The sequence below is a fragment of the Leptodactylus fuscus genome, chromosome 5 (genome assembly GCF_031893055.1).
Source record: "Leptodactylus fuscus isolate aLepFus1 chromosome 5, aLepFus1.hap2, whole genome shotgun sequence".
NCBI lineage: Eukaryota > Metazoa > Chordata > Amphibia > Anura > Leptodactylidae > Leptodactylus > Leptodactylus fuscus.
In genome coordinates, this window is record NC_134269.1 from 137829280 (window position 1) to 137845052 (window position 15773).

The 15773-nt window shown below is 42.5% G+C and overlaps 1 protein-coding gene across 2 annotated transcripts in view; it reads left to right on the forward strand.

Moving 5' to 3' along the window:
- The first annotated feature begins 895 nt into the window (after positions 1 to 895).
- ANO6 (anoctamin 6) overlaps positions 896 to 15773 on the forward strand; it is an 85212-nt gene continuing 70334 nt past the window's right edge. Inside the window, exons 1-2 of one of the 2 annotated variants that reach the window (XM_075274330.1) lie at positions 896 to 1231; positions 12980 to 13062. In XM_075274330.1, coding sequence (XP_075130431.1) covers positions 1165 to 1231; positions 12980 to 13062 — 150 coding nt within the window. In that variant the 5' untranslated portion in view covers positions 896 to 1164. The remainder of the gene's footprint in view (positions 1232 to 12979; positions 13063 to 15773) is intronic. The other variant, XM_075274332.1, reaches the window with a different exon arrangement.

Below are 15773 nucleotides of genomic sequence, written 5' to 3' on the forward strand. Positions count from 1 at the left end.
CCCGTGACGTCCTGTAAATCATTGAAGATGGTCGTCATCTTCAGGAGCCAGCGAGAGGTAAGTAACAGTGCTTTTTATGTTTGTATGCCCCTTGGTCTCTGATTAATCTGGGGTGTGAAAAGACTCCAGAGTATAAAAATTGTTCATGGGTGTCCACAATGGGGTATAAGGGCCACTATGAGGCATAATACTTTGCTCAGGGGTCGCTATGGGGCATGATACTTTGTGCACGGGCCACTTGGGGCATAATACTGTGTGCAGGGGGCCAATATGGGGCATAATACTTTGTTCAGGGGCCACTATGAGTCATAATACTTTGTGCAGGGGCCACTATGGGGCATAATAGTGTGTGCAGGAATGCAGGGTGTCGTCGGTTGGTCTCTCAGGGTCTTGGGGTGGGGGGCATTATTCCAGAGTTCCCCCTAAATTTTTTCCCCAATTTAAGCACTGATTATGACATACCATCAACAATCGGTCATGTAAATTGTCCCCATAAACATACATTGATTTTACTACGATTGTCTCAGAGCTGTGAACATTGTAGGTGTAAATACAGGCTAAGGCTTCACTAACTTTTCTCTAAACTCCCTCTCACCCCTTGTCCACACCTGTCCCCACTCCTGTGGCTTCTTATTTGGGTGTAGAAGATGACCTATATAGCCTCCATAGAGACTCATGCAGTACTGAAAGAAACGGCGTGCTGTGTATAACGACATGTCAGTGCTGTACAGACACACAGACCATGTTATCTGAGTAATGACCGGGCAAGAGTGAAAGCTGTGAGAGACTCCCTTCAAGACAAGGGGAGATGACGTCTCAGCTCTTGTCAGGCATCTTCCAGGCTGCTCCGGCAGTTCTTGCAATTCAGGGCTGAGCCCGTCCTGTGAGGCAGGGGAGCTGCACACTCACTAGTATTGTGCTGACATCCCCCGCCCCTCCTCCAGCCTCTGTGAGCTGCCGAGCTGCCCTGCTCTGGTATTTACCCCTCCACAAGTAGTTGTGCTGGGCTCGGGGTACAGCACTGGTAGTGCCCCCGCTCTGTGGGCTGAGACATCCCGGGTGTAAAAGAAGAAGGAAGCCTCCTGCCAACTTAGGAGACAACACCCTGCAAACTTTCCATCGTCGCCTGCAGCTGCAGAGAAGAGCTCACGTCCTGCATTCACTATGGCTTTTCACAACGATGAGACCTCCCTGGAGCTGGACGAAATGTCAGAGGACGGGGAGATGATAGGTGGGTAGTACGTGTGGGTAACATGCCCTTCTGGGAGATGATAGGTGGGTAGTACCTGTGTGGGTAACATGCCCTCCTGGGAGATGATAGGTGGGTAGTACCTGTGTGGGTAACATGCCCTTCTGGGAGATGATAGGTGGGTAGTACCTGTGTGGGTAACATGCCCTCCTGGGAGATGATAGGTGGGAAGTACCTGTGTGGGTAACATGCCCTTCTGGGAGATGATAGGTGGGTAGTACCTGTGTGGGTAACATGCCCTTCTGGGAGATGATAGGTGGGTAGCACCTGTGTGGGTAACATGCCCTCCTGGGAGATGATAGGTGGGTAGTACCTGTGTGGGTAACATGCCCTCCTGGGAGATGATAGGTGGGTAGTACCTGTGTGGGTAACATGCCCTTCTGGGAGATGATAGGTGGGTAGTACCTGTGTGGGTAACATGCCCTCCTGGGAGATGATAGGTGGGTAGTACCTGTGTGGGTTACATGTCCTCCTGGGAGATGATAGGTGGGTAGTACCTGTGTGGGTAACATGTCCTCCTGGGAGGTGATAGCTGGGTAGTACCTGTGTGGGTAACATGCCCTCCTGGGAGGTGATAGCTGGGTAGTACCTGTGTGGGTAACATGCCCTCCTGGGAGGTGATAGCTGGGTAGTACCTGTGTGGGTAACATGCCCTCCTGGGAGGTGATAGCTGGGTAGTACCTGTGTGGGTAACATGCCCTCCTGGGAGGTGATAGGTGGGTAGTACCTGTGTGGGTAACATGTCCTCCTGGGAGATGATAGGTGGGTAGTACCTGTGTGGGTAACATGCCCTCCTGGGAGATGATAGGTGGGAAGTACCTGTGTGGGTAACATGCCCTCCTGGGAGATGATAGGTGGGTAGCACCTGTGTGGGTAACATGCCCTCCTGGGAGATGATAGGTGGGAAGTACCTGTGTGGGTAACATGTCCTCCTGGGAGGTGATAGGTGGGTAGTACCTGTGTGGGTAACATGTCCTCCTGGGAGATGATAGCTGGGTAGTACCTGTGTGGGTAACATGTCCTCCTGGGAGGTGATAGCTGGGTAGTACCTGTGTGGGTAACATGTCCTCCTGGGAGGTGATAGCTGGGTAGTACCTGTGTGGGTAACATGTCCTCCTGGGAGGTGATAGCTGGGTAGTACCTGTGTGGGTAACATGTAGTGCATATTGTATCTGGCTGAGGCTGTGGTGTAAGCAGTGGGGTTCTACAGTCCTCTCAGAACGTCCCACCTTACTGCTACTATGCAGTGTACTTGGCAGAGCCCGGAGTGGGCACTGGTCAGCCTGTAGTAAGGACCCCAGCACAGGTAATGCACAGAGCACTTCCAGAACACTGCTGACATATCAAGCAGGACATACCCTATTGTATATACTAGACAATTGTGCAGTGGTTTTGTGGATGGACAGTTTTTACAGGTAAAATGCATTTCTTTTACGTTTTGCTTGTAAAACAAAAAAAAGACTGCTGTAAAGATACCCTAATAGGAGTAGGACCCCTTTTCTCAGGCAGTATGACTGTGGAATATGGCCAGTATGAATGAGGAAGAGTGCATGCCGAAATCTCTGGCAGTCAGATGTTAATGCTGGGGGAGGGGGGGAAGCTGACATTTACCCTCTAGGCTAAAATCACACATGCAGGTTTGATGCAGTTTTTTTTTTTTTACAGAACTTTTGAATAAATACAACTAAAACCGATCAGTCCTTCATACTATTCCTTCTGTTTGGATCCATTCCTGATTTTAGCTCAAAAACTGAATATGTGAATCCAGCCTGAGGCTATTTACACATTTTTCATCATGTTTTTCTAGCTACAACTAAAAGTGAAACTTATACAGAGAAAACATATATTGGAAAGTTTTGTGCCTGTACTTTGTAATCCCTTGTGGCACGGATTTACAAATGCCAACTAAATCCTGACCATGTGAAAGTGGCCTTAGCCTCTATCTAAGCGAGTAATGTGTACAACAGCCATGAAAAAGGGACATTCATAGAGCACCTGTATTCATGGATCCCTCATAGAATAGTGGCACCTGTTTTCTCCCTTATATATTTGAGTGTATTGAGGGATACGTGAAATGCATAGCCCCATTCACATATATTGAATTCAATGCACCCATGTTACGGTCGTTAACATTGGATATGTGAATAGGACTTTATAGTAAGTTTGTCAGGCCGAGTGTCCTCATGCCTGTCTTAGTCTCCACCCTGCCCTATCACTTTCATAAAAAGTGGGGAGTGGGGCACAGAACCAACATTATGGGACATTTGTGGTCTGTGTGCCAAAGATGTGCCACATTACACCCATCAAAGCCAGTAAACCAGCATAGATGGGCTAATACATTCCAGAAAACAACTCTTTCAGTGCCTCAAACTGGATGATTTGACTTGATACAGAAATTTCTGTCATTGAGGCTAAGGCCCACGTGGCGTCCAGCTGTGGGAAAAACGCATTGCAGTTCTTCCCGCAGCGCTCTGGACAGAAAGTTTGCAGAGTTTTCCACTGTGGACTTTCTGATTCACTTATAGGGAAACCGTCGGCGTTTCCATTGGTATAATTGACATGCTGCAATTTCCAAAACTGAAATCAGTGGGTTTTAAAATGAACCATTCAAAATCAGTTTTCGAGGATTTTGAGACTGCTTCAGAAACTGATTTTGTAAGGCGAGCCAAACACAGATGTGAACCCAGACTAAGGGATTCCTTTATAGTTGCCATTGCTTTTGTAGCCACTTCTGACCTTGGTTCATAAAAACGCAGCAAAATCTGCAACAAAAAAACCTGTGTTTTTGCAACGCGTGGCCTTCCTTTAAACTAAAAAAACAAGAACAAAGTAAATGGCACTACTACTTACATTCTGCCATAATTCACAATAGCTGCACACTGGAAGCAGTAAATGTATTAGGAGATTTCCATTTTAGACATCTATTGTGGCATGGTGCTCTACATCCCGTAGATGAAAAACAGTAGATGTATAATCAGATTAAAGAAGAAATAAACGGGGGGCACTCAGCCAAATCTCATGTATCAAACTTTTTGACACATTAGGCTTGAGAAAGCGCCCGTAGTCGGCGTGAAACGGCTGTTGCCTTCGCTTCCATGTCATTTCTCGCTCCCTGAATGTTTTTATACAAGTACCGAATAAAGGACTGTTTTTAAACGAAGACATTTGAGATTTGGCTGAGTGCCCCCTGTTTATTTCTTCTTTTGCCTTCCTTTAAGCTGTTGATTTGGTAAGGACAGTTTTCATCAGTTAAGGAATGACCTTCAGCTGGGGTAATGTTGGACACTATATGGGAATAAATGTGTTAGAAAAAAGGTTTTTGGTTAAATATAGTAAAGCCAGCCCCCCATAGTACAGGAGATCAGGAGAGGAGGGTGGTTAGAGGGCTGGATCCGCTCACATGACTTGGGGGTTGCAAAAAACCCGGAATCCTGGTGGTTCTTCATCAATAATCTGTTATATGAATTAAGATAATTTTAACGCCCTGGACAACACCTTTAATGAGTACTGGTCCCCCTCAGAGTTATCATTGCGTGTATGGGCACGTTATCATGTTGTATCTGTCTCAAAACATTCACTTGTGGTAAATATAAAAATTCAAAGTTGCCATCGCTTTACCAAAAAGAGGTTAAAAATACAGGAAGGTTAAAATAGATAAGCATTGTAATTTGGCCCCTGACCTTCGGTCCTTGGGTGGGATCACTACACATGTATAATGTAATTTCTAAGCTTTTCAGTGCTTTAAAACGTGTTACCCACAGAAACCCATGGACCCCATAGACAAGAATGGGGTCATCTAGGTTTCCACCCTAAAAATGCAGCATGCAATGTTATTCAGCTGCTTCTAAGGCCAGCAGGCTACTGTCTTGTATTAAATGAGGTATGGACTCACAGCAAAGGGATGTAATATTACCATTTTATAAATCATTGGAATGTCCCCATCTGGATTATGCAGTTCAGTTTTGAGCGCTCATATAAAGGATGTCCTAAAGTTGCAAAAAGTACATTGTAGGGCCACAAAACTTATAAGGGGTTGGGAGGACTTCAGTTATGAAGAGAGATGACGGCTAAAGCTCCATGTTGCCGAAACACAGAGTTTTTTATTATAGCTTTTGCTGCGCTTTTTGAGCCAAAATCAGGAGAGCCTACAAAAGAAATGTAAAAATATAAAGAAATCACTTAGGTTCACACCAGCTCTTGAACTCTGTTCAAATATTGCAAGAAGTGCTTTTCTCTCCATATTTTTTGGGCAGAAACCTGGCAGACCCTGTTGTAGTCTATGGGATCTGCGGGTAACTTCTATTTTAACCAGACCCCCTAACGGAAACCCGAACGCAGGTATGAACCTAGCTTTAGACTTTTCCATTCTGTTAAAGTGGACCTTTCACCACTTGGGGCACAAGCAGTTTAATACACCACTAGAAAGCTGACTTCAGCTGAATTCAGCTCACTATCAGCTTTCCCGTTCTTTGCCCCAGGTGAAGAGCTATTGGTGCCGGTACCGTAGCTCTTCACTGTCAGAAGAGCATTTCTGACAGTCAGTCAGGAACGCCCTTCCTCACAGCAGAGTCTATTGTGCTGTACTGTGAGAGGAGGAGCGTTCCTTACCGCGCAGCGTTGACAAACGCCCCCCGCCAGTATTCGTCTATGGACAAGTACTATTAGGAGGGGAGGGAGACGTTCTCACAGTACAGCACAATAGGCTCTACTATGGGGAAGGGCGTTCCTGACTGACTGTTACAAACGCCCTTCTGTATAGGTGGCATTAGGATGGATGTAAATCATGGAGCAAATAGTTGTGTAGTAATTCTTCTGCCTCTTCTGTAAATATTTATTATTTTTTTTATTTATTTATTTTTTGTTCTTACACATTAGGTTAGTATTCAGTAATACCTGAAACCATATTTAATTGTATGGCTGAGTAACCTTATTGACATGCAGTCTTTATCATCCGCTATCTTTAACTGTAAATTGCTCAATGTTGTGCTGTTCGGTGGAATTCCAAGCAGCTGGACTCCGCCTTTGTAATAAGAGCTGAGCTGGGATTTTATACAAGATCCCGTTATATCTCAGCATAGGATTGTGCAATTGACGTTGTTTTTCAGGTCTAGAGGCAAGTGTGTGATTTCAGTACAGTTACTGCATTACTGTTCTATACATATCCAGACTTGTCTGTGATTTGGGGCGTAACGTGACATTTGTTCAGGTTATGAAGACTTCTACACTTCCTGTAACATGATAAATTCAGTTACTATAGCATAGTAGTGTAAAACCACACAGGACACAATCTGACTTGGAAACAAAGCCTTTCTGTTTCCTGACAAACGTAGTTCATATGCTCTATTACGCTGTCTGTAGACGGAAGCTAGAAAGCTGCTGATACACAATATAAGGCACAAGTGCCACAACTGTTTGATTAAAATTGTACCACTGAAAATACAGGTTTACATAAGAATTGTGAATGTTACCATTCCCTCCCGTAAGTCAAATAAAGGGATGAATGCGTTTATTACATTGTATAAATAATGAATACATGTATTATGTACATAGTATTAGCAATGTAACTGTTCTCAATGTACTGGAAAAAGCTTTGTTTAGATATCAGCTGCGTGAGTACACTATAGACATTAATACAGATGATTCTTTTGACATTAGGTAATTTGGCACGTGATCATTTTAGGCCCATTTCACATGAGTGTTCGGGTTTTTGTTCGGGGAGTCCGTTTGGGGACCCCGTGAACGGAAACCTAATCTGCATAAAAAGCGGTTACCTATGAAAACCCGCGGACCCCATAGACTATAATGGGGTCTGTGTGGTTTCCTGTCCGTTTTTGCATGAAAAATGTAGAGAGAAAAGTGCTGTTTGCAGGACAAATGCGGAGAGGGGAACAGAATGGCCTGAACGCAGATGTGAACCAGGCCTTAGTATGTACATCCAGCCATATGCCTGGTAATCTATACAATGAGCTGAATGCATACCAAAGTTCTGCTTGCTTGATATGCACCATATAACATATAAACCATATGTACCCTAGTTTCAGCTGCATTGGGAAGCAGAGTTGTGCATATCTTAAAAAGTATTGTTCTGGATGACTTTTTTTGGGATAGATGTCGATGGCATATGTATGTAATGGTATGCTATACAGATAATGTAAATGCCTGGCTTAATAGGGAAGTGTTCATTTGGAGCTGTGTGTGTGAACAATGCCTTAGAAAGCTGTCGAGACTTCATATTTTATCACTAGGTAGAGGGGATTATGGGAAAAATATGCAAATGGTTTCCCAGGATGTAAATAAGGAAACACTGCCTCAGTATGCTGCCCTCTATTGGAAGCAGCTCCCTTGAACATCATGCCCGACTTTTCAACAAGCCTTTAATTGCAATGATGTGGGATTTTGCCAAGTCAGTATCATCCCAACTGTGGACGGCCGTTTCGATCTGATTGGATCTCATCAGCACAGTCTAGCAAGAACTGACTTGGCAGAGGTGAGAGACTTCTAGACCAGATTAAGGGGATATTGTCACTCCATGTAGGTGTGTGGAGTCTTATAAAGCCATTTTCGCTCCACTGTGGGGGATTGTGGGAAAAATATGCAAATAGAATTATAAGACTCCACACACCTACATGGTGGTCTCTCCCTAAAGAGTGACAATATCCCCTTAATCTGGTCTAGAAGTCTCTCGCCTCTGCCAAGTCAGTTCTCCCTAGACTGTGATGATGAAATCCAATCAGATCGAAACGGCCGTCCACAGTTGGGATAATGCTGACTTGGCAAAATTCCACATCATTGCAATTAAAGGCTTGTTGAAAAGTTGGGCATGATGTTCAAGGGAGCTGCTTCCAATAGAGGGCAGCATACTGAGGCAGTGTTTACTTATTTACATCCTGGGAAACACATTTGCATATTCTTCCCACAATCCCCCACAGTGGAGCGAAAATGGCTTTATAAGACTCCACACACCTACATGATGGTCTCTCCCTAAGGAGTGACAATATCCCTTTAATTAGGTAGAGGAATACAGATAGACTCCTAGCTTTAACTTACAGGTGAAAATTGTCATTGACAACCAGTCACCCATTCTGCAGCTGACAACTGGCTGCTTTCACCGGGTGACAAATTCAAGGATCCAGGTACTGTCATTTCATCAAGCCATACTTTCCCAAGGCAGGAGCAGCCACTGTCCATTCCAATCAGGTAGAAGAGACCTGACATCACCTGTCACCTGACATCACTGTGTGCCCCTCCTTCATCAGTCTCTGTTACCTGAAATCCATGCAGGATGCTACATTATATGCTACCTAATGTAAAGCCTCCTGACAGCAGAGGCAAGTGGGAGGAGGCGCTTGAAGGAGACCTGTTGTGACTGCTTGTTGAGGAAAGAGAAGGGACTCAGCTGTGACTACTGGAAAAGTGTTGTTTGCTGTTACTGCTGAGGAACTGGAGAGGAGATCTGCTGTGACCGATAGGAGAATTGTAGGAAAAAATGTAAGACACAATTTTTGCTACTAAAGGGAAAGGGGGGATCTGCTGTGACTACCATTAAGGCTGAGGGCCCTGATGCGGAAACGCAACTTTTTTGCAGATTTTGCTGCGTTTTCTATAAGGTTAAAGCCAAGCGGGGCTACAATGGGAATGGGACATATATAGTGTTGGGGACATTAAAGTGTCATAGATAATACTTATACTTCTAGTTTCTGCTCAATCCACTCCTGGCGTTAGCTTAAAAAGCCGCAGCAAAATCTGCAACAGAAAAAGTTACGTTTCTGCAACGTGGGACCTCAGCTTAAGAGTGCTTTCTTGCAAACAATGGGCCAAAATATCAAGTGAAGAGTAATGCCTGGCTTTAGTTTTTCTTTTAAATATGCACAGATCTTGCCCTACCTGAAGTCAATGCTGTATCATATCTTCAAGAAGTTAAGATTTGAGTACAGTAGATGGATTTTATTATTTTTCACTTGGTTTATGATTTTTCTGTATTTTCTTAATTTACTTTACTATGTTCTACTCTATAAACAAGTTAATGCATTCGTGACATCTAGTATTCTCGAGGGAGAATAACCATACTATTGCTAATAATGTGTAGAGACAACTTTCAGTACATAAACAAAGGTGCGTGTGTAGTAAGTTCTGTGCTTTTCTGTAGGGACACAAACAGACCATATCCTTTATGGCTGTTTCTGTGGCCTGCTTTAACATCATTTAGGTTCGCATGGTGACCTGAAAGACTGAGAGCCCATTTGCTAAAAAAGCAGTTACACTCAGACCCTATAGACTATAATGGGGTCCATCGGGTTTTCGCGAGTTTTACAGATGCAGGACTTTGCCAATTTTGGACGGAATCTGCAGTGGAGTCTCTTACGTCGACTCCAATGCAGATGTAAACCTAGCCATGGCTCTCATCTGCGTTTGGTAATCTGTTTGGGGAGTCCACATGGGACCTCCCAAACGAACTACTGAACGCATTTGTAAGCGGTGTGTAGTAGAAGTACATAGACCCCATAGACTATAATGGGGTCTGAGTGCTTGCCAAGAGATCTCCGCCCGAGTCATGCGGAGAGGAAAGTAGATTGTGAAGTACTTTCCTATCCGCATGTTCCCTGTGGAGATCTCGCGGCAAGGACACGGACCCTGTTATAGTCTTTGGGGATCTGTGTGCTTTCACTGCACAGCGCTTGCAAATGCATTTGGTATTCCGTTCGGGGGGGGGGGAGTTCCCCATGTGGACTCCCCGAAATCGAATACCAACGCAGATGCGAACGAGGTCTTAGTTACACACTGTAGTCAGTAGGGAGAGTCAGTTATAGAGGGAAGTGTAATAAGTTCACATCGTCACTCGTATGCGGTGAGTATCTCTATACTTGTATTGCATTTCGGATGTTAAGTACTTTAGGGCTAAGGCTCCTGGTAGTGGGTTGTAACGAAAAAGTACTGCGGGAAAAACCAAGACAGAAATGCATTAGTTTTTCCTGCAACTCTTACGCTAACAGCTTTTACACAGAAAGTCCACAATTTTTCTCTGTGGACTTTCTGTTTCAATTATACCTATAGGGAAATGCCAGCATTTTGATCCCAAGGTTGCTGCAACTGCAACTTCTAGTGTGGTTATGGGAGAGGCAACCAAAATGGCTCTGCAGGCCTAGCCTTAACATCTCTTTCTGCATGACATTTTCATTTCTGTACGGAAGAATAAGCAGTTTTAAGGGGTCAAAACTGCTGACATACTCCCTTTAAGAGGTGCATGAACATGTGACTTGTACATAACCAAGACCTGTTGTAGCCAGACTAAAGGGCAGTGAAAAATAATAGAGGAAGCCATATTTGTAATAAAAATCAATAAAGTTAACTTATTTCAAGTTTATATATCCTCTGATTATCATGACAAATAAAAACAATTGTACCTGGAGAACAACTTTAGTTATGAATTGGCAGAGGATAAACTTGCTTGGTGGGAAATCTGAAAATAATTGCAATACCTCTGGATTTACTCTGCTCAGTGTGTGTTTTTTTGTTTTTTTTTTTGCTTTTAGTGAGTATGCTTGGTTGTATTGCATGTTGTTGTGTTTTTTTTTTGTTTTTTTTATTTAATAATCTTTCCTATTGTGATGCAACTATAATTGTATCAGATGTCTGGAATGATATCTAACCTTATTAATGTCAATTACAAGGACTGAAATTGTGTTACATGGCTCTGCAGAGGATGATGGGGCATACACCAGCTCACTAAGGACTTGTTATACAAATGGAATGGTAAATGTTTGCATTTCTACCTGAGGGTGTAACTATAGGTTTTAGCTGTTCTTGGCTGCAAAAGTACAAAAGGACAGAATGTTAGCACATTGCATATACTTAATGGGAATCTAGACAGATCACTACAGGAATATTCTATTCTGGGGCGCAATGAGTTATCTTAGATGTAAGTAAAATACTTACTGTATACTATTTTGCTTATTGTAGCTTTTAATATGTTTGCTTATAAAAGTCAGTAGGAATTCATATAGTTACTGTTAATGTTACTAATATAGTAAATGTCAGTGAGGGAGATTTACTAAACCGAATGTGCCAGAATTTTAGCTTTGTTTGTGCCAAAAACTGGCCTGTATGCTGTGCACCATATTTCTGTGTTTTAGACACAATGTGGCCCAATTGCTGCAAAATTCTGGCACATCGTAAGACGAACAATAGGTGAGGATAAGACAGTCTAAACATTTAGGATGTTACGCTACTGTGTTTTAAGGAGTTACATTCGGCTGGGGATACTTTACATATATCTTGTGAACTTTCCCAATTATTCAACGTCTTTGGCAGTCCCTCCATCGCTTTTTTTTTTTTTTTTTTTTTTTTTTTTTTCTTCCCCCCCCCCCTCCAAGTGGCATCCTCAATTCTTCTATCCCTCTCTTTGCTTCCAGTCCAGGCTCTCCGGGTCAGCCAGTCACATGCCCCTAGGCTGGACTTACTATCTACAACTGTAGAACTGGGATGACCATATTCTTCCGCATTCCTTTCAGTTATGCATCAGGGCTATTTTAAAATCATTCACTGCAGTGTGTGTGTGTGTGTGTGTGTGTGTGTGTGTGTGTGTGTGTGTGTGTGTGTGTGTGTGTGTGTGTGTGTGTGTGTGTGTTATTTATTTTATTTTTTTTTTAAATATCTATACCCCCTTTCTCTGATGTGAACTGTTAATTTTTTTTTCATAGAACTGATCTATGTATACTCTTTGTACTTGTGCTGCCTGTAACCTAGTTTTCATTGGTATTGCTTCTGGACGCATATTGATACGTTTGACTGTGAAGTGTAATGTGTTGATCACTGTTGATGATCTTATATATTCTATTAAATTTAATAAAAACTTTTGAAACTAAAGAACAGTCATCAGACATGATTCAGTCTGTAACTGTAATGTTGTCTCTGTTCATGACGGAAATCACATTACAGTATGCATTGTACAGAAGATACTAAAGGCACCTATTGGACTGGTGATGGTTTCCTTTTGGATTCCATTGCGATGTCTGTTATTTTCACAGGAAATAGTGCTGTTCCTTCTATCAAATCTGAAATTTGGAACAAAGCCTCCAGTGCAAATGTGAACACAGCCCAAGTTTATAGTTACTACTACAAGCATTGGGATTAGAGATGAGCAAGTACTGTTCGGATCAGCCGATCCGAACAGCACGCTCGCATAGAAATGAATGGTCGTAGCCAGTACGCGGGGGTTAAGCGGCCGGCCGACGTCAAAGCGGAAGTACCAGGTGCATCCATTCATTTCTATGGAGAGTGCTGTTCGGATCGGCTGATCCGAACAGTACTCACTCATCTCTAATTGGGATGTCTGTGCCTGGCCTAGTTAAAGTACTATATGGTGTTTTAAATTAACTTGAAAACGAAAAATGGTATGACGCAGTCTTTTCAGTTCCTTATTGACTTAGAGAAGATCCTGGCAGTCAGCCATCACTTCTCTCACTCGGCTGAAAGCAATCTTGCAGTATTGTGTAGAACAGTAGTAGAGTAGAAGAGATCTAACATCTGTAATCTACTCTGCCTGTGTCATCATACAATTAAGTTATTGTGTAGAACAGAGATGGCTCAGGGATATGATGTGTATAAGAGATTGTGAACACTGGATGTTATACACTGTTCTGTTTAGCTCAATTTAGTATTAGCTAATAATAAAGGGAAGCTTGAGAAGAGATCCTTGTAATTCTTGTTTAACAACTCTTACTTTTATTTTAGTGTCTGATGAAATGGAGCAAACCATACTACCAGCCTATGGAACCATGCAAGAAAACGTAACGCGATTTCACTCAGCAGAAATGGTAAATCTCTGTATTTATGGAGTAACACTGTCACTGTACAACTCTGTACTTTCCTGATAATTTAGTTTAGGCATTAAGTTAATGTACTGAACATGTCTCACCGACTTATTTTTACTGACACTATTCAACAATACATTCTCTCAAAGTAGATGGTATAAGCAACATTCTTTGATCTGCTCACACCATAACACATTAACTTTACATTGTATGACTTCTGAGCTTGTCTGTTAATACTACCTACAATTTGCAAGTGGCCCATATGCTATGTTAGACCTCTCTTTTCTTTTTTTTTCTTATTTAGCAGATTTTTATTTAACCTACCTAATGTATTTGTATAGTGTAAAAATTGGTCTTGATTGCGTTTCACCATGCTATAAGATACACCCTCACCAAGCATACTCAAAAACCCACTATAATTAGAAGTAGCATGAGATCGGCTGGAACTCTTTAAACTGCTGTCTATGCTGTTATTGGTCAATGTGTGACTCAATGGGTGAGTTCTCACAGGGTTTTTTGGACTGGATGGGAATCCGCCTCAGAATCCGGTCCAAAAAAACGCCTCCCGCAGCTAGCCGCAACTGTCGCGGCATCCTGTCAGTTGCGGCATTCCGCTCCGGATTAGGCCCAAATGAATGGGCCTAGTCGGGAGGGAACCCGCGGCAAGAAAGGACAGCTTGCTTCTTTTTACCGCGGGCGGGAAGAAACCACCCGTGGAAAAAGTGAACGGCTCCCATTGAAGTCAGTGGGAGGTGTTTTTTCGAGCCGGAATCTGAGGCGGATTCAACATCAAAATCCGGTCCAAAAATCCCATGTGAACCCACCCTTAACAGCCTATTAAGCATCATGATATTCAGTGCAGTTATTAGAATAAATGTCTTGTTCCGCTGCTGAATAGCCAACCAAGGAGCTTATCGGTCGGTATATTGCATTTAAGTAAAGAGGTATGTGTTGCCGATAATAAATGCACCTGAATGACGGAGGAATAATCACTGCAGTGATCCACTTTGCCTACATTAGTGTATATCGGTAGTTGCCAGTCATTCTATGTCTCCATTTTCAGGTGTAGTAGGAATATTAGACTCAGGATAATTAGCTTGGAACCCATCAAGTGCGTGCCAAAATTAAATTCATACATTGGCCTGGGCTCTGGTAGAATCACCCTTGCAAGTAGTCACTAAAAACTTGTCTGGTTTGGGTCAAGTTAGCATTTCATATTCCAAGAAACAAGAAAAGACCTTCCTCCAAAACTAAAATTAGAAATTTTCTTCATTTACACAAGTCCTTGATCACTGAACAATTAAATACCGCAGAAAGAAATGCTGCATTTTAAGTCCCAGAGAATCCCATGTCAGATTGTGGGAAAATAGGCATCGGGGACAGGCTGCGATTTCCAAAACTGTTGCAGCTTTGGAAATTGTGTCAGCAGTTTCCCTATAGGTATATTTGAAGCAGAAGGCCCGCAGAGGTTTTCTGTGAAAAGCGCTTTGGGAAAAACTGTGATGCGTTGCGTTGCATACTTTAGGTACTCTTGTATATCCCTGCAGAATATTAAAGTCTGTGGGAGTTATGGAAAGAGAGCAAGCAATGTTTATCTATCCATTGAACAGTTTGGTGAGTGCAGTGGCCAGCTGTTATTGAATGGGGAGGGTCACCACATCCCTGTTCTTCTGATATGTGGGGGTTTTAGGTGGGACTTGCGTTTTTTTGAAGACATGTAAATGCTTTTGACTCTTTTCTGACATTGGAATATGAAGAGGAATGCAGGGTAGCTTTCCACTTCTGATTTAGACCCCGGTGAATGGGACTATTTGCAGGGAGTCTTGAGCTAGATCAGCAGAATGCTTTTTTTTTTTTTTTCAGCCTCTTCATTGAAAATAATAATAAATAATAAATTTTATTTATGTAGCGCCAACATATTCCGCAGCGCTGTACAATTTGTAGGGTTCAAATACAGACAGAAAGATGCATTACAATGAAAGTCATTTCACACAATGGGACTGAGGGCCCTGCTCGCAAGAGCTTACAATCTATGAGGTAGAGGGGGTGACACAAGAGGTAGAAGAGGCGGCATTGACACAATGGGAGGCAGAATCAAGATGGAATCTGCTGCTGATTATGTGGCAAAATTCGCCCCAAAATGAGCAGCTTATTCTGTTGTGTGAACCGGCATGACAGCACATGTACTGTATGCAATCGTGCTTTAAAGAGATGGAGAATCCTCAGTAACAATGAACAGTCATGAATTGGCTCCAACATTTGCTCTTAATCTTTCCCAATTTGAAGAGAGAAAATTAGAGCAATCTTTGTATAACGGCTTTCATATATTATAAATAGATTGAGGATTATGAATGCACTCGATGACCGAGTAATATTTAGCTTGCAAAAGTTTGGGTTTTTTATTTTTGCTAAATATTACATTGTGAGGCCCACAGACAAATGACAGATGCCTTAACTTCCTTTTATTGCTCTAGTTAAATCACCACTTCCTCCTAAAATTCATTACTGAAGTTTTCAGACAAAGACTATGCTGAGAAATTTGGGTTATTTTTTTGCACCTCTTGTCAGTGTTTGTTGTTACAATACAAGAGGGTAGTCTTAATAACCTATGATGTATTGGATCCTGTAGGCAACAAAGACTAAGGAAAAATAATACAAGTGTAAAAAAAAAAATTGTACACTTAAATGTGGATGGGCTTGTACTTTCTAGAGGA